Source organism: Zea mays, chromosome 5 (assembly GCF_902167145.1).
Source record: "Zea mays cultivar B73 chromosome 5, Zm-B73-REFERENCE-NAM-5.0, whole genome shotgun sequence".
NCBI lineage: Eukaryota > Viridiplantae > Streptophyta > Magnoliopsida > Poales > Poaceae > Zea > Zea mays.
Genome location: NC_050100.1, coordinates 25,084,992 through 25,104,491, shown reverse-complemented (window position 1 = coordinate 25,104,491; position 19,500 = coordinate 25,084,992). Strand labels below are relative to the sequence as shown.

At 44.3% G+C, this 19,500-nt stretch overlaps 2 protein-coding genes and 1 non-coding gene across 3 annotated transcripts; 1 reads left to right on the top strand and 2 right to left on the bottom strand.

The window, feature by feature from the left end:
* The first annotated feature begins 8,526 nt into the window (after positions 1-8,526).
* On the top strand, positions 8,527-8,599 carry TRNAE-CUC (transfer RNA glutamic acid (anticodon CUC)). Its single transcript has one exon. It is a non-coding gene; the product is annotated as a tRNA-Glu (tRNA).
* Positions 8,600-9,339: 740 nt separating this feature from the next.
* On the bottom strand, positions 9,340-12,785 carry LOC103626130 (glutamyl-tRNA reductase, chloroplastic). The gene is made up of 3 exons (XM_008646517.4): positions 12,240-12,785; positions 11,094-11,335; positions 9,340-10,846 (listed from the first exon to the last, which is right to left on the bottom strand). Exons 1-3 carry the CDS (start codon positions 12,475-12,477, stop codon positions 9,713-9,715), a joined length of 1,614 nt encoding a protein of 537 aa, XP_008644739.1. The 5' UTR covers positions 12,478-12,785; the 3' UTR covers positions 9,340-9,712.
* Positions 12,786-14,624: 1,839 nt separating this feature from the next.
* Positions 14,625-17,710, bottom strand: LOC100282951 (membrane steroid-binding protein 1). The gene is made up of 2 exons (NM_001155856.2): positions 17,236-17,710; positions 14,625-15,323 (listed from the first exon to the last, which is right to left on the bottom strand). The coding sequence occupies exons 1-2, from the start codon at positions 17,541-17,543 to the stop codon at positions 14,933-14,935; spliced, it is 699 nt and encodes a 232-aa protein (NP_001149328.1). The 5' UTR covers positions 17,544-17,710; the 3' UTR covers positions 14,625-14,932.
* Positions 17,711-19,500: the final 1,790 nt, after the last annotated feature.

Below are 19,500 nucleotides of genomic sequence, written 5' to 3'. Positions count from 1 at the left end.
TAGTACATGCCACGGTTGTTCCCGTCTCAAGCTTCTTCACCATGTGATCATGGTTATCTTGAGAAGGTTGGGCAATGCATTTCCCTTTTAGTTGTGTCAAGCTCTTCTTTAGCCTCTCATTTTCTTCTTTGAGCTTTTGATATGAATCATCATTTGTTCCTGCAAATTCTAGCTCAAAGGAAGATTTGCTTGTTGACAAACAACAAGCATTAGCACATGATAATATAGTATCAATTTGAATACATGTGCATGAGTGAGGTTGTTGGGATTTTAAGTTTTCTATCACAACCTCATGAGCAATATTTAATATGATATGATTATCCATAAGATTTTCATGAGAACATAGAAGCATATCATATTTATCTTGAAAAGCTAGATTTTCAACTTTTAGCTTTTCTACTTGGTCCTTAAGCAAGGTATTCCTAGTTACTAATTGAGCGATACAATGTAAAGCGTTATCTTGCTCAATTGAGATAGTTTCATACCTTTGGACCAAATCAACATGAGAGCACTTTAGCTCCTCATGTTCTTTAGTCAACTCGTCAAAGTGTAGCATTTTCATGGAGAGAATATCTTCTACCCTCTGACGAGCTTCGCTTTGCTCTCTTGCTCTTTCTAGAAGTTTGAGCATGACCGCCTTATCTTCTTGGCTTAGGCGAGCGTAGAGATGCACAAAGCTTCTTTCTTCCTCCTCATCCTCGTTTGTGCTTCCGCTATCGTTTTCATTAGCCACACAACACATGTGGGAATCGAAATGGGAAGACAAACCTTTTGGAGAGGTGGATTCATCGTTTGGTCTCCATCGTTCATTTTCTCCTTCCTCCTTGCAAGGGTTAGTATCACAAAAACTAAAGGAAGTAGAGGCATCAAATGAACTATTATGTTTGGACTCATCAAACTTGATTTTAATTCTAGTCCAAATATCATGCGCATCGGGAATGGATTCGTCATAGTTTGATATGAAGGCACGATAATCTTCTTTGCTAAGAGAATTGTTTAAGATGTCAAAAGCTAGGTAGTTTAAGCGATAACATCTTTGGTCCTCCTCGGAATTAATTTTTCCATTAAAACTAGAGGGAAAAATACTCTTGTCAATAATTTGTTCTAATTGAGGATGTATGGTTCTAAAGGCATTTATCACACTAGTTGACCATGAATCATAATTAGAACAATCATCAAGTAATATCTCAAGAGTTACCTCCTTTTGAGTTGCGTTCGTTGGAGGAGTCTTCTTGTTCTTTTGGGATCTTCTACGAGCCATCACTTCGAGTTGTTAGACTCAAGATGAAGTGCCTAGTTCTGATACCAATTGAAAGTTGCCTAGAGGGGGGGTGAATAGGCGAAACCTGAAAATTAAAACTTTATCCCCCAACTAGATCCCTGGATTAGTGGTTAGAACAAGATATACAAATATCAGAGAATAGAAACTAAGTTCTTGCTTTGAAAAGAGTATTACTAAATAATGCGGAAGTGACAAATCAATACAACTAGTAAGTTATAGAATAACAAAGCAAGAAGCCTTAGATGAGAAGAGCACTAAGCCAAGTTCTTTCTTGCGAAATGTTACTTCACTAAATGAAATTAAACTTGAAGCAACACCCAATGATATTAGCAAACAATGGTGCAAGAAAACTTAGAGCAAGGGGAAACAAACAAATCACAAGCAATAAACACAATGGACACGGGTGATTTGTTTTACCGAGGTTCGGCCCTCGAAGGCCTAGTCCCCGTTGAGGAGTCCACTTAAGGACGGGTCTTTTTCAACCCTTTCCCTCTCTCCCGATCACACAAGGATCGGCGAGCTCTTCTTCTTCTCAAGGATCACTCTCGATCCCACAAGGATCACCACACTCTTTGGTGTCTCTTGCTAGCTTTTACAAGCCTCCAACACTTTGGAGGAAGTTCGAATGGGAGTCAAAAACTCCACGCGCAAATGAACACAAAGATGTAGCTCACACTATCTCTCAATGAATCTCACAAGGCGCTAGGGCTAAACTCAATTGAGTAGCTCTCAATTGCTTGCTCTCTCTTTTGTGGCACTTGTGTTGGTTGTAGTGGACTAAATCTTGTGTATAGGATGGATCAATGAATAAAGGTGGTTGGGAGGGCTTGAGTATGTCAACTAGATGACTTGGAATGTTGCTTGGACTCCCTCGCCTTGAAGTGGCCGGTTGGGGTGGTATTTATAGCCACCATCCAATTTTGTAGCCGTTGGAGAAGCTGCTGGCGATGGGCGCACCGGACAGTCCGGTGCACACCGGACAGTCCGGTGCGCCAGCCACGTCATCCTATCCGTTGAGATTGGAGCTTGGTCGACCGTTGGAGGCTTTGTCCTTATGTGGCACCGGACAGTCCGGTGCACACCGGACAGTCCGGTGCCTCTCTGATCCTCTGCTCTGACTTCTGCCGTGTGTACTGTTCACTGTCAGAGTCGACCGTTGGCGCGAAGTAGTCGTTGCTCCGAGGTTGCTCCGGACAGTCCGGTGCACACCGGACATGTCCGGTGAATTATAGCGGAGCAGTCTTCGTGAAATCCCGAGGTTGCCGAGTTCCTGAGGCCGCGTTCCGTTGGAGCACCGGACACTGTCCGGTGTACACCGGACAGTCCGGTAAATTATAGTGGGCTGCGCCTGAGAAACCCGAAGGCGAAGAGTTTTGAAGGCAATCTTCCCTGGTGCACCGGACACTGTCCGGTGGTGCACCGGACACTGTCCGGTGGCACACCGGACAGTCCGGTGCGCCCGACCAGGGAGCACTTCGGTTTCTTTTTGCTCCTTTCTCTTGACCCTTGTCTTGTTCTTTTTATTGGTTTTATGTTGAATCTTTTGACACCTGTAGAATATATGATCTAGAGCAAACTAGTTAGTTCAATTAGTTGTGTTGGTCATTCAACCACCAAAATCATTTAGGAAAAGGTTTAAAGCCTATTTCCCTTTCAATAGCCTTATTAAAAAGAATGAAAAACTTAAGGCTAAGTTAGCTAGCTCCCAAGAAGCTATTGAAAACTTGCTAGAGAAAATGGAAATTCTTAGCATACACAATAATGAGCTAACTACTAAGCTAGAAAACATTGGTAGCACCCCAGCAGCATCTTTAGTTGAAATACCTGAAATAATTAAGAAAGATGCTTCTACTTCCTGCTTTGATTTAATTGATGATTCTAACCCCTGCAACCAAGTCGTTGTTGAGAATATTGTTGTAGAGACATGTTCGGATGAGGTTGCAAAGGAAAATGAACAATTAAAGCAAGAAGTGGCTCGCCTTGGCAAGGCTTTGTATGACAAGAAAGGCAAAGCCAAACAAATCCGACCTCCACAGGATAACACCACTGCGGGAGTGAACAAGCCTGTAGAGGGAGAAACTGTGATTTGTAGGCTATGCCACATGGAAGGCCACAAGTCTTTCCAATGCAAGGCGATGGATAAACAAAGGCAACAGCTCAAGCAAAAGCCATCAAGCAAAATCTCCAACACCTACATCAAAAAGGTGAACAAAAAGGATGCTACACCATATTTGATCAAGAAGAAAAAGAACGGAAAAGTGATAGCAATCAAGGCCAACAAGCAAGCCAACAAAGGAAAGGAGGCCAAACGCATCTGGGTGCCAAAGGAGATAATCTCAACCATGAAAAGCACCAAGAAGGTTTGGATCCCGAAAGGGAAGTGAGTGGACCGAAGGTCTCCGGGAAATTTGGAGACTTGGCTAAATTAGGATGTATATCATGGGATACATCATATTGGATCAAGTTTATTGCCAAGTGGGTTAGTGAAAATTTTGGACCCAAATTTCCCACCCATGACTAAGGTAACTAGTTTTATTGTATTTCTCGTTTTTAGATATGCGTATCTATTTATCTAGTTTACCTTTCTTGCCTAGTATTACATTTGTACTTTTGTTCAAAATCATGCATACTAGGTAAATCATATGGTAGGATTGCTTGTTTTAATTCATATACTTAAGCAAACCTACATGGCTTAAAATGTTTAGTTAAAGCACAGCACATAGCTTTTATATCACTCCATAGTAAATGATGCATCAATTGAAAATTTTGATTTCTACAAGTTGTATCATTTAACTTATATGTGCCAAAGTTAGGATTATGGATAATTTGCCCCTCTTGATATCAAATCAAAGTGCATGTCTCCTACAAGTATTCAAAACTTATATGCACACCTTTAGGGGGAGGTTACTCTATAATCTAACACTTTGAGACTAACACCTTTTCAAGTCTATTTTATGTGATAGTCTCATTGTAAGGAAAATGAAGTCCCCGGAGAAAGACAACAATCTTCCACTACAAAATCTCCAAGAACTCTCATGTCTCTCAAGCTCACCATTGACTTTCAATTGGTATCTTTTGAGACTACTTTTAGTATCATTTACATGTCTTCTCCAATATTTGATTGGACTATATTTCATATCATATGCTTCCATGTTGCTAAAAATGCATAAGTAGTTAACTCATATTCTGTTACCTATGCATAAGGGAAGTTAGTCTTTTCAAATCATGTCTTGCACCTCTAATTTTCACATGCCTTTTCCTAGTAGAGGATCTTTGTCAGGGGGAGTATCTCTTCATCTCTAAAAAGGGGGAGAAACTTCTTTCTAAAGAGAACACACATTTAGGGGGAGTAATCCTTTCAACTGATATCATTCATATTGTTTAATTTAATATCCTTCAATTGTGGTATCATTTGATAGATTTCTTGATGAGGGCAAGCTTTTATTTTCTTCCTACATGCTTTTAATGTCTTCCTTTTCGGTGGTTGATGCCAAAGGGGGAGAAGTTTAGGGACCAAAGCAATGAAAACTATATCAAACACCAAACACCACCAATTTAAAATTTTATATCTTCAAATGGTTTTTCAAGTGGTTTTGGTTATTTGGTCCAAAAATAGGAAGTAAGTGAATTATGGAGTTAGGGGGAGGCTTAAGTTCATAATTTCACATTATGGGGACAATCATGCATCTTAGCAAGTAAATTGCATATTTTCATTCAAATACTTGTATTATTTGCCTGATTTGGTTGTGTTGTCATCAATCACCAAAAAGGGGGAGATTGTAAGGAAAATGGACCCCGGGCCATTTGGCTAATTGAGTTTTGGTGTTTGATGAACAACACAATTCGTGAACTAATAAGTTTTCTAGTGTTTGTGTTTGTAGTTCACAGGATGCGAAGAGAATTGGACCAAGGCAATGAGGATGCAACACCTCAAAAGAAGACATAAAAAGATGCATAGGAGTCCAATACTCAAGAACAAAGAAGCCCGAAGAAATCAGCGAAGAAATCCAAGATGAGGGCTGTCAGCCAGCGCCTGGTGGCGCACCGGACATTGGTGTCCGGTGTGCACCGGACTGTCCGGTGAGGCACCGGACAGTCTGCGCAGAGAGGCCGCAGATAGGCGCTCTCTAGCTGTAGCACCGGACTGTCCGGTGTGCCAACGGGCAGACGGCAACGGTCGGATCCAACGGTCGACTGCTACAGGCGCCAACGGTCGGCTGACGTGGCGTGCACCGGACATCTACTGTGCAGTGTCCGGTGGTGCACCGGACTGTCCGGTGCACCCGACGATAGAAAGCTGCTGCTTTTTGTCCAACGGCTAGTTGGGGGTGTGGGGGCTATAAATACCACCCCAACCGGCCATTCTCAAGTGTGAGAGCCCAAGCAACATACCGAGACACATAGTGCATATTTCCAAGAGCTCAAACACCCAAGTGCTTAATAGAAACACTCGGTGCTTTGCGAAGTGCTTAGGTTAGTTAGACCGCTTTAGCGCTTGCTCTAGGTGAACCCTAGATTGTTGAGTGAGTTTAGATAAACCTCACAACCCCTCGGCTCTTGCGTGAGTCGTTGTAATTGTACCGAGTGGGGCGAGAGTCTTGCGAGACCGTGACAACCGCGTTTGTGTCACGGCTGCCACCGTGTACCTGAGGGAACGAGGCCCGCGGCGTTTCGGCCGGAAGCTCGATAGTGGAGACGGCGGGGAGCGTCCGAGAGGAGCCGGAAGCGGAGCACCACTTGCGCGTGGAGAAGGCTCGTGGCTCTCTACGGAGTTACTCGACCGTGGTGCTTGGCCCTCGCGTGGGCTTCCCTTTGCGTAGGGGCACCAACGAGGATTAGTCGGGACCTTGCGTGGTTCCGGATACCTCGGTAAAAATACCGGCGTCATCCACGAGAGTTTGCTTCTCTATTTAGCTCTTTACATTCCGCATTTATATTAAGCATTTAAGTTTCAATCTTGTAGTCATACTTATTTAGTGTAGATTGAAACTTAGCCTTTGCGGTAGAGATAGCAACATTTAGACAAAACCTAGTTTGCACATTCTAGTTTTGATTATTTGCATAGGTTTTGCTCTAGGGATTTATTTGTGGCCTAGTTTAGTAAAAGTTTTAGAAGTCCTAATTCACCCCCCTCTTAGGCGTCACCCGTTTCCTACAGATGTAATTATCCAATGCCTATAACTGACATTGTTAGTCAGAAATGTTTTTTTGTTTGTTGGGTGCAACTGTTTGCTTCATGTTCCACAAATTAAACTGGCTCATATATCATCTGTTTGTATCTGTTGCCTCTTATGCCAACTTCATTTCTATGTAGGAAAAAGAATATTAGAGTTTTTTTAGGAGTTGAAATCAATTCATCGACTTCAAGACAAAGACTTGGCCTACTACAAACAATAATTATTTACTTGCCCATGTCAGATATCAAATAAACCAACAACCGTTCTGTTTTGTGCACTTCTATCAGATTAGTTTCATTATTTGAATGATAATTTTGTGTACCAATTTTATAGATCAGGGATCTCGGCTGCGCTCAGAAGTTGTTCAACGGAATGCCGATATTCAGATCCTCTAGCTCAAACTAGCGGAGCTCGCAATTTATGTTTACGGCTTAAAGTTTGTAGGCGAAGTTAGTTACATAGCATTTGGCAGGACATGTATGGTTCAAATCATGAATCTATATCTGTTGTTTTTAACATAATGGTAGGAGCTCAATTAAGAAGTGAGCAAAGAGAGTTACCATTTGTTCCGTCCATACAGTTTTAGTGAATTAGAATAATAATTAATTTACATCGTGTAGGCGTCCACATCATTTCTACATCGTGTCTTGTCTGTGCCTGTGTGCCTGTATGTAGCTGAGCAATGAGCTGGGGCTGGAGCCCAGGTAGATCAGGTTCTGGTTCCATAACTGCCAGACACATGCCCTCCCTCTTCTAGCCCTTCAATGTCATATTATTTAATTGTGCAGCCGTAAGTAATATCTTAAATATGAAATATTAAGTTATCATACAATATTTAATTGTTTTAAAAATTCTGCTAAGATTTGATGTCATCTGTACTCCAATAAGATTCTGATGGAAATTATTTATACCAGCCATCGGGCGAATGCACCCATTGTTGTACGTTTTCAAGTAGGTTGGTCAACCACACCTCCTTCAGGGTTCAATCCATTTAGAAGGTTGGTAGTGGGTGAGCACTCTAGAATTTGTTGAAGTATTTTTGCTGGTTCTTGTGTAATCAGTCATCACTAAGGCCTCCATCAATTATGGAGTGGATTTAAAAAACTAGAAAGGATTTTGACTTGCTATGGATTTAAACTCACATATGATTTCGGCATTGCCTTCAATATTTTGGCAAGACAGATGTTGTAAAATATTTTGATTGCTACCTTCACTAAGACTCCTAGACAATTGTGTCGTCATGAAAGTTTGCCATAATTCAGATATGGATTGAATGACAGATGTTGTACTGTTTATGTTTCCTTACCCTTAGTACTTGTCCTTCTGTTTCCATAATTCTGAAAACTATTGATTGCTTATTTTCTCTAAGAATAGTTTGGCAATTTTCCTTTTAATTTCCATGGAAAGTACAGGCACATTCAAAAGATGCAAACAAGAGCATAGAATGACAATTAGCCCGTCTGTATCTCAATATATCTTAATATAACATGTTAGCTCTGTAGCAACGCACGGGCATATAACTATCTATAATATATATTGTTATCGTGTTATTATACGGTTCCGTTGTAACACACGATCACTCACCTAGTACTTCAATAGTTTGGCTCAACCAAAGGTCAGACAGAGTACGATGATGGCCATCAGTGCTGGGTCCGTCAATAGCCACTGCCTTTTTCTTCAGAGGCTCAGAAACGAACGAGTAGAAGCATACGTCTCTTCACAAATTAGGCCATGTTTGGGAACAAAGTTTTTCAAAACCACAGTTTTTGAAATACTACAGTATACTTTAGTCATGACAATACCGCAGTTTACAATACCACAATTTTAAAAACTGAGGTCCAGACCTAAGTTTAGAATACCTTAAAACAACTATAGTATTTGCAATACTTCAGTTTTGAAAACAGAGATTTTAGCCAGCTTGCCAAACACCATTCTGTAAATAATACTGCAGTATTTGAGAATACTGCAGTATTCTTCCAAAACTGTGAAAAAACTTCACTCCCAAACACCCCCTTAGGATACAATGGATACAAGTTATAAATCTAAATTTAATGCAAAATAACACGATCCGTTGTAGTCTAGCTGGTTAGGATATTCGGCTCTCACCCGAAAGACCCGGGTTCGAGTCCCGGCAACGGAAAGTATTTTTTGTGTTGGTCAGCTCTTCTGATTTTAAAAATGAAACAGCTCCTGATGTTCTTCTATGCCATAGTTGTTTTTTTTAAAATGAAAACTACGGTGTTTCAGTTCTCTACTTGGTAAGAAAATCCAATAGTAACTGTTGGATGTCCAGCAATCGGATATCTATTTGAGACTGGGATTAGTTATGAACAAACCAAGAGTAGCTTTCCATATAGCCTGGACCTACAAGTTGGACCTGTATTCCACATGTAAGCTTAAAGCTTCCTCTTCAACACCTCCTGTTCAGTAGATTCATTGGTGTCTGAACCTTAGAAAATCCAATAGTAACTGTTGGATGTCCAGCAATCGGATATCTATTTGAGACTGGGATTAGTTATGAACAAACCAAGAGTAGCTTTCCATATAGCCTGGACCTACAAGTTGGACCTGTATTCCACATGTAAGCTTAAAGCTTCCTCTTCAACACCTCCTGTTCAGTAGATTCATTGGTGTCTGAACCTTAGCCTTTAGTTTCTATCATAGAAGGGCTTAGTTATCGATTCTTCTTTAGCACAAGAGACATATAGGAAGTATTTGCCAATTTGTGTGATTTTCATCCCATGGACAACAGAGCTAGTAATTGTGTTCCACGTCATCCTTAATCTAGGGTGTCAGTCTTATTTGTCGATATATCATTAAATAAACAGACGAAATTATGTACATATGAGACAGACCAATCTGGCCCCTACAGAAGCAAGGTTAAACTCTTTGGAAATGTTAACGCATTAAAAGGTATACGGTATCAGTAAACCTTACAAGTGTGATGCCAAAGGGAAAACGGCATCAGCTGACACATTGCTATATTCCTGTTTATTTCGTCCGAATAAAGTATATAACTTAAGAATGGGGCTCTTGCTCCACAGCAGCTCGAGCAAAAATGTACAAAGAAAAGCAGCTCGAGTAGAGAGAATTTGCCACTCTCTCGACAGATTGAGCTGCTGCCATGGCGCTAATTCACGACACGTTTGATGTCTCGGCAAGACGGGGAGGAGCTCAGTAAGTGAGAGGATAAAAAAAATGGAATCAGGTTGGAGGGTGAAGTATACACGGGTAGAAAAATTGACTCCAGGCCTCAATTTTGGGTCTTCTCCACCTTGGCCTTGATCTTCTGCTCGATGATCGCCTTCTCCGTGTCGAGGCTGAACATCCGGTTGAGAGCATGCATGTTCTCGAGCGTCTCATCAAGGGTGCGGCTGTTACTACCGTCGCACCTCAGGTGCTGCAGCGGGCCGTGGAGGAGCTTGTTCACGATGCCGGTGCTTAGCTCCTCGATGGCTCTCCTCATCTTCTTGGTGAGAACGTCATCCCCGATCTTCTGTAGGCACTTCTCGAGCTCTGAGGCTCGGATCCTGTCGGCATATGACCTCAGCTTCTTGATGGTTGGAACGGTCTCCAGCGAGTCCCGCCATGCCTCAAACCGTTTCAGCTCTTCGGTGATGATTGTCTGCGCCTCCATTGCCTTCCTGAGACGGTCTTCCTTGTTGGCTTCCACCACCTCTTTCAGGTCATCAACATTGTACACTCGCGCGGAGCCAATTTCAGAGACACACGCGCTGACATTCCTTGGGACAGATATGTCGACAAAGAGCCGGACACCGCCCATGGCATCAGAAACAGTGGGAAGTGCATCTGCGTGCTCTTTTGTGAACAATGGGGTTTCAGATGCGGTGCTCGTGAACACGACGTCAGCTTCAGCAGCAGCTTCATACATCTCCGAGAGAGGCCTGTACACAATCTCGATAGCTTTAATCTCCTCGCGGATGGCATCCACCCTTTGTGCTGAACGGTTGACCACAACCACCTTTTTGCATCCTTTGGCAATCAGGTGTTTGATCACTAGTTTTCCCATTTTGCCGGCACCAATCAAAAGCATCCTAGCTGACAGCGCTTCAGATTTTCGAAGCTTCATCAGGGCCAATTCAACTGCCGCTGAACTGACAGAAACGGCACCAGATGATATGTTAGTCTCGGAGCGCACACGCTTTCCCGCTGTGATTGCATCCTTGAACATTCTATCAATGTTCTTTCCCAGGCCTCCACTGTTTTGCCCACTCCTCACAACTTGTTTAACTTGAGCAAGGATTTGTCCTTCACCGAGAACCAGAGAGTCCAACCCAGCCGATACCTCAAACAGATGGCGTGTAGCATCACTGTCACGCAGCATGAATAGGTGTTCCCTAAGCTCAGAAGCAGGAATACCACTTTTCTGCAAAATCACAAAACACACACACATTAGGCCTTGTTCGGTTATTCCTATCCCACGTGGATTGGATGAGATTGGGAAAAAAAATATAAAAGATTTTAACTTGTTTGGGAATTAAACCCACTCAATCCCAACCAATCAACATGAAATGAGAGCAAAACGAGCAGGCCCTTAGGCAATATTTCCTAATCTGAAACTGCGGCAAAAAGACAACAGACTGAACAAATAGAGTTGATCGATTGGTTCTCACCTTCGACATCCAGTCCACGACTTCCCTGATACCTCGGTTCCATGATAGGGCCACCACATAAATTTCCATTCTGTTACAGGTGCTAAGCACAGCAGCCTCTTCAATATGGTTCAGACTAGTAAGTTCCTGAATAGCACGGGGCCATAGTTCCTCTGCAACCGCAAGTTTTTCGCGCATCTCCACTGGTGCTGTGTGCACACTGAGGCCTATCACAGCTATGCTACTCCTTTCCTTCATGTACCCTGGTCGTGGATATAAAGTTAAAACATTGTCAAAGACTGCACAGAGCAGAGCAATTTGTTTATGAAATTGATAATTTGGATCTAGTTGCACATCAATGTAAAGCTTTCTTAATTTATTTGTGAAGATGTTTATCCAAGCAAATTCTAGAGGGTGAAAATAACATGCTCGCACTAGATGAATATGACCAAAACAAGAGAACCCCCAAAACATTTCTGCACAAAATGGATGCCCAATAGCTGATCGCAAAAGCATATGAATATTAATTATTTGGCATCGTTATTAAATATAGATTTCTCCTCCTTATAGGAGTGTACAGTTAAATATGCATAGTCTATCATTTACTCCTAGGTTCTTACAACATGAAGTTTTGGTGGATATAGATACGATAGTCATTAAGTTTTTTATATGTACACAAACAGAAGCTCCACGAACCTGTGAAGCATATAGCTCCACAATCAGTTAACTGCTTGAACAAAACCCCCGAATGTTACTTTCCGTTTCCCTGTTGTCAGTCTGACTAGGTTAAAAAAAAAGCAATCGAAGTTCGAATCGGGATGCCCAGAAGTTTCATCATCCCCACGACCCCTTGCAAAATGGCACAAGCTAATTTCTCTTCGACGCCATGCGATCCGGTCTCCTACTCCACATATTCAAATTATGCTTGGTCAAGGCAAAGTTGCAACGGGACAATGCAAAGTTCACACCTACTACTCCTTTTTCCTTCCTTCCCCAAACCACCGAGATCTTTTGACCTGTACCAGACCAAAACCAATCCCAACTGCAGCAACAGCCTCGAAGCGACGCAACCGATCCAGCGCACAATCCGGGAATTATTACTGGAAAGAGCAAGAGCGGCGGCGGATTCGATGACACAGTCACACAGGCGAGGGGCAAGGCACTCACGGTCAGCGGAGATCTTGAACTGCTCGAGCGCGGCGACGCTGGCCGCCTTGGCCACCGCCCGCACCTGGGCGTCGGCGCCGGCGTCGCACCGCACGGCCACCCCGGAGCGACGCATGCCGCCGGCAGCGGCAGGCACCCTCGCGCAGAGCGCCGCCGACGCCGACGCCGGTCCCCGCGGCGTGGCGGCTGCCCCGAATGCCACGGCGGTGGAGGCCGCTGGAGCCGTGCTCGCCATCATGTAGGTCACGGGAGACAGAAAAGCCGTCTCCTTTGCCGAGCCGGAAAACCAAACCAATGCGGCAAGAAATTTGCGCGGGCAGATAAGCGGAAATATATAGAGAGAGAGGCGAGGAGAGATTTTCGCGGGCAAGGAATTTATGGGCTGCCTCCCTCGACCTCTCTCCCGAACTAGGACTCGGGGCAGGTCTTGGGAAAGAGTCCTCGGTGGGAGGGAGGGAGGGGGAGGAGATGTGGAATTGGTTTCGGTCCCGCCGCGTTGGCTCGAGGTAATAAAACGAACGAGTTGGATGCGGGAGAAGGAAGAAAGCTGTGCTGCTCAGCTTGGGAGCCAAAGGTTATGGGAGGGGTTGTTGGGTAGCCGCCTAGCCGGAGCCGCATGGCCTGTGGGGCCCTCACGTGGTGTTGGTGCGTTGGAAGTTGGAACTACTAAACTAGATCTTCGGGTCGGCCCGGAATTTTCTATGCTACCAAAAAAAAAAATACTACGTATGGGCCTTCGTCATAGAGCCAATGGAGAGAATATCGCCTTGGACTTCTTCTTTTCTGCCAAACTAGGTTTTTTTAGAAACTTATCCTGATGAATTAGTTCTATACAGAACTCTTGTGAGACACCTGGTTGTGTTTAAACCATAGTATATTTATTTTGCAAACACAATTATTACATTTTTCCTGTGATTAGATATATAAAGATCGTATCGTATCTTAATGAAAGCTTACCGTGAATTTTGATACAACGGTAAATGGTAAAATAAAATATGAAGGGCTAATATGGATTGCTCTTTGTACTACAGGAGGAAGGGAGTGTGGTGGCCTCAAGTTTGGGGGGTGGCTGCCGCTCCTATCTCTCTCGTCTTTTGTATGGCCTGTGATGCGACATGCGAGGTGGGCACACGAGTTCGCATGGCCCGCCTCCCGCCCGCGCCTGATGATAGCGGCGAAGCGTGTCGGCGTGGTGGCCACACTCTCGGACTCTCCTGCCCACCGGGGCCCGCCTGCCTGTCGCACGGGCTTCTTTCCCGTGACATTGGCCGTATGTGCGTGCGGTGGTTTTCGATAAAATTTACCGTTTCTGGTACTAACCGATATAAAAGAACTGGTACAAAATCGGTCCGGTTTTTGTGTATTTCGATTTAGAATTTAAAATTATAAATGTCAAACTTCAGTCAGCTAAACGGGTTTTTGGAAAATCCGCATGTTTGCATCTTAAAGTTAGAAGATACAGTTCTACAAACAAATAGTACTAAGGACTATTTAAGACCATCTAGCTCTCAATATTTATTCTTCCAGTATTGCTATATCGGGTTCTTCCAAAAACTATAGAAACCCCAAAAAAAAACATACTAAAACTCCAATAGCTCCTTATTTTGTTCGAAAAACAGTCCGCCTAGGTCCTATTCCCGTGATTCTGCTCCTTTGTTTGTTGTTGACTGGAGTGAAGTAGCAGAGCAATATATATGTTTCTATTTCGGTCACCAGCCAAGCCAAGCATCTGGGGGGGGGTTGCCTTGGGTTGGCCAACGAGGTCAGCCACGATTTCCATGCAGCAACACGTATTCCAAGCGTTGCAAATGCGAGCACGAGACGAGCGAAAGATCAAGAGATGGCGACGCCCGAGCTCTGGTGCCTATGGGTGACGATGCTCGTCTTCTCGACCCTCTGCTACCTGACCAACCCGGCACCGCCGCTGGGCTCCTCCGGGCGTCGGCCGCCGGGCCCGCGGCCGCTTCCGCTCATCGGCAACCTGCTGTCCTGCTACTCCAGACCCAAGGTTGAACGCGAAGTACCGAAGTGCGGCAAACTGGCGGCAGCGTAGCAGTTCTCCTCGCTGATAATCGCACTCTTGGGCCGTTGTAGCTCTGATTGGGAGCACACATTCAGAGCTGTTAGAGATACTTTTTTTTTTCCTGCTATTCTTTCAAATCAAGGTTTTAAAGGTACTGATTGGGGAGCTGTTGGAGGTGCTCTAATAAAGCTTTCTGCGGTCATTGACCTCCTATAGGAGTACCCAACCACCCCTATGATTGCATTCCCACCAAGGCCATGTCCCTGACATAAGGATCAGAGAAGATTAAATATCTTTCTATTTAATTTTGAATTTAATCCCCACTAATTCTTCAAACCACTCCTAACGGAAGTCCAAATGGGTGAGATGATAAACTGAGTAATTTCCGACGTGGACTGATCATACGGTACAAAGAAATAACTCATTTTGAAAGAGCGCCTGTTTTCCGACCAAACAGGGCCAGGGGCGCCCAACCTGAACCCGATGTCTTTAAAATCTGCAACGGACGACTAATAACAACACAAAGCACCAGCTCCTCAAGGGCCATGGCGCTCGTACAGATGACGTATATCCAATTACACAGGCCACGCTGCTGATACGATATACGAGAGGGCCCCGACACGAACCGAATGGGACCATGTCGAATTATTGCTGCATACTGAAAAATGCTCTAGTTTTCCTGGGCACCTTCACCAGCCGCGGCGGCGGCAGCGGCGGCTTCCTTCTCCTTCACAGCCTCCGCTGGCACTTCCCTCGGCTTCTCTTCGGTCGTCGTCGTAGTCGGCGCCTTCTCGGCCTCGGTGGCGGCCTCACTGGTTCCAGGGGCTGTGCTTGCGGCGCTGCTGCGGTCTTCAACGGTGACGTTCTTCGTGACAGTACCCACCTTCACGTACTTGCTCATGAACTTGTATTCCCAGTCCTGCAGGGCATCGAGCTCAAACGGGCCTAGGCCAGTGATGTCGCCGGTCAGATCCTGTGGCTCGAAGGACATCTTCGCTAGGGCTCTGCTGGCGTCTTTGCCGGCGAATAGGGCGTATGGTCCACCAGGTCCATAGAACATTCTGCACAGGGGTCAATTGATAAACATTATAAATACAGAATTCAACATGTAAAAGTAAAAGAAGGGCGGGGCTGTGGACTGAGAGAGATTGATTCACAACTGTCCAAATCAGCACAACTATTCTTGAATAAGATATGCATAAAGCATGCGTAATACAAAAGTGACCCTTCGCCTTGCATGTGTTTCGCGTGGACAGCCGTGCACTGCACAAATATCGAAGATAGATGTGCATAGTAATAATAATACAACAGATCTAGAAAGTTTGAATAACGCATCGGCCACCACAAAAATATGCGTACACAAGCAACTACATCTTGCATACCAAAGGGCTAGCTAAGACATATGACATATCTTACTTATTCCATTGCCAAGACCTAACCACAAAACTTCTACAAAGAAAGAATAAAACAACATAAAAGAAAAACCATTAAAACAGCTTTCGCTAATCCTTCCGGGCAACCGGTGCCAACTAAAATGCATGTGCAGAAGTAGCGCTCATCTCCCGTTGAATCAGAACACTTTACAAGAAAAAAGGTCACAACATTTTTTGTTTGTTTGTTTAGGAAGCCTATCTATATCAAAAGTCCAGGAACAGTGCAATGTACAAATTACAGAAGCAACAATGGAACACAGTGCACAAATTACAGAAGCAACAATAGAACCCAGCTTATGCACAGACGAAAAGATACTTGAAGCGCAAAAGCTAAAAATCCGGTAACTTTTTATTATATATGAGCATTGAAACTCTATATCAAATAAGGTAATCATCACCAAATATACTCTCCATTATCAACTCTAAAGCCATCATCTCAGCTGGCATACAGTTAACTTGTGCTAAAAAGATTCCAATCAAATAGAAATTGATTATATATACTGCTTTATAAGGCATCCAGACAACAAAGGAAAGTTCAGCTTATGGAATTGATTGATATCAAGGCCCCCAAAGTATCTTGCGAACCTGCTGCCTGTGATTTACACAATAAATTTTCACCCATTACCAAAAAAAAGGCATCCCCTAGCTAACCATAGTGGTACAGTGGTACTTCATATTTTACAACTATTAATCAACCAAACCATGTTGCCGTGACCAGTAAATTCAATGATCCTGATTTTTTTACCTCGACAAGCTGAGCTACAGACAGTTACATATGCTGCAACACGTCCTCATAACAAACAACAAAGCAATTAATTGATAGTTTCCATGTCTTGATGCCACCCAGGCAACTGACTCCCCGGATGCGCCAAGACATTAAACAGGAAATTCTAGCAGATTTATAACCTAGATTACTCCCATCATCCAAAGGACAGAAACGACACTATCATAAAACTCAAATGGACAATGCATTCAGAACCTTAAAATTTCGAGGTCGAGCACTTGTCACAAGGATTACTCCATCATCAGGGGGAAAAAAGCAAATATATAGTTACATCTGAAAAGTTGGAGAAGTAGTTATAAGGCTGTCTGCAGCAGCTCCTCCTATCTCATCTCCTATCTCCCCCTATCTCATCTATCCCCTATTTCAAACTTTACTAAACAGTGTCATCTACAGTACCGTATCCTTATTTACACGATCCACCAAAGACAATCTATCTACCAAAGACAGTCTATCTGAAAAGTTGGAGAAGGAGCTAAACTGATAATTCAACCGTTATGCGTTAAAAAATCAGCAAGCAGTATTTAGTCAGGTCAGCCAAATAGTATAGCAAAGCCGGCCAATTTCATCAACGATCATACATAAATAACAAGTAGTGGCGACACTTCTATTCATATATAGGGCATAATAATAAATTATATGATGAGTACTGACTCGGCTATGGTAGAATCAGGCCAGCGCAACAAAATTTAATCACTAAACAGTGATCGATTCATGAAGACAGGGAGGTAAGTTAGTGTTTTAGTGCAAAGAACAGACCTGCTCTGGGTGACGTCGTAGATCTGGCCCTTGATGGCCATGAGGAGCGGCTTCTTAGGGTCGGAGCCGTCGTACTGGCTGAGCTCCTCCTCTGAGACCTCCCCCATCTGCACGGGGGGCGGGAGCGGCTCCGCCTCGGGCTCCTCCCGCGGGCGCGGCGGCGGCGGGGGCGGGGCTGCGAAGAGCCCCGACACGACATGGTACAGAGCGGCCGCCACCGCCACGGCCGTGAAAAAGGCCGCCGGCGACAGCCCCGTGTATGCAACGATCGACTGCTTCAGTGTCTCCCACAGCTCCGCCACCGCCATCGCTGCCTCTGGTGGTCTGGCTCGCCGGCGCGTGGAGGTGCGATGACGATGCGCTATCCCTACTAGCCTCCTCTCCCCCCTCTGAGGCTCTGACTTCGGGGCAGCGGGGTAGTCTGGTCTTTTAGGGCGACACGGAAAGGGAAGCGAGGAGGCGGAGAAAAAGAAATATCTGCAGCATTTTATAGAGGGATGAAGAGAGCTGATCTAGGCGTAAAAGTGGTGATTGGTGACTGGTGAGTCCAGCATTCTCTTATCACACTCACTATCCCATCCTTTTTTAAACTTAACCCTGTAAATAATATAATCTAGAGTGTAAAATAGTATTTTGCGTAAACATATTCAAATGTTAGGCCGGGTCTAGGCCATTTAGCACGGATCGCACCTATAACATCCCAATTTTCAACTATAAAATAAAGCTTATTTTAAAATTATTGATTACTATGTTAGCTTAATCCAAACTATGCAAACCAAGGCATTCATCGGTTATTCCTCGATATTCTTCTAAATTATAGTCCAAGCTTATCTTTTATCGTGGTAAATTCTAGAAAACGTCTGATGCCCGCCCGCCATAACTCACCCTAGACACAGGGAGCCCACAACCACCTGTGAAAAAACACATGCGTGAAGAAACTGCAAGTCTGCCTCTAGCCACCTTGGCATCTGTGCATCCTGGCAAGCCCCACTTACACCCTCTACCCTAAGACATTCTTGTCGTGCACGTCGAGCTGCTATATTAAAAGTGTCGTGTTGCGGACCTTGAAGTGATACCTCGGTGTAGAAAGCCACTCCGGTAAGACCTCGTGCACCCGACTGAGCACACGCCAGTCACTTGTCACAATCACAACTAAATAATGCCCCACCATGAGCCAAGTTACCCTACCAACCTCGGAATGTTGTGATTGCACTGTGACGACATCACCACTCACAGTACGCCGATCAAGACTCTCTCTCCATTATAAATTGTCGTTCCTCCGCCTATAAACACTGATGCCCTTACCGTGGAACCTCACAGTCCAGCAACCATCTCATTATCGCCCCCACATCCAAACAATGTGTGCCTTACTCTTCAAGCCAGAGAACAAGACATCATCGTCGATTTGAGTCGTAGAACCAGTTCCAGAAGAGAACCCGGAGGAGGCAGGAGACGAAGAACGTGACGTCGCGGACGCGCAGCTGAACGAAGGCAAGTCTCATCGACCACTTACTTTGATCATGGTTGCTCCTAAGTGAGAAAATATATAAAACTTGCTAGACATAGTTGTTGCATAAGATGACACACCTCATATTGAGTGAATAAGAGAAACTATGCATTGATGCCATGATGCATGTTGATTGCATAAATATCTTATACCTTGATACTTGATGAAACTAGATGGAAATGAGGCCAGAGCAACATGGTAAGTGTTGGAGCATGCACTACCGTGGTGGTAGACTTGCAACTGAGTGGTCGTGGTGACATCTCGGGTTTGCTAGTTCTGGTTGGTGGCTGCTCTGGTGAACCATGAGGATCACTTCAAGTAATGTAGTTGCTTGATTTTGGAGGCGTTAGCTCGCGACAGAGTGGTCGTGGTGACATCTCGGGTTTGCTAGTTCTGGTTGGTGGTTGCTCTGGTGAACCATGAGGATCACTTCGAGTAACGTAGTTGCTTGATTTTGGAGGCGTTAGCTCGCGGGTCATTCGGCCTTGATCATCTCCCAACCTACAGATATCCAATCAACCTGATTACCTTATCGTTGTTTAGTGGCTAGGGCATCTATTTAAGAAAAAAACAAAGGTCGCACATCCAGGGTTGGGGTCGATCGCTCGCCTACATGTGGTGATAGGGTTGAAACCTCAAGACATTCTTTATAGGGGTTATTGTGACCAACGATTTTGCGTCCTCCCCCTTCTTCTAGAAACACGGGACGGGCTAACCACTTGGGGTGGTCCACTCCCTTGGTGACCTTGGGCCAATAC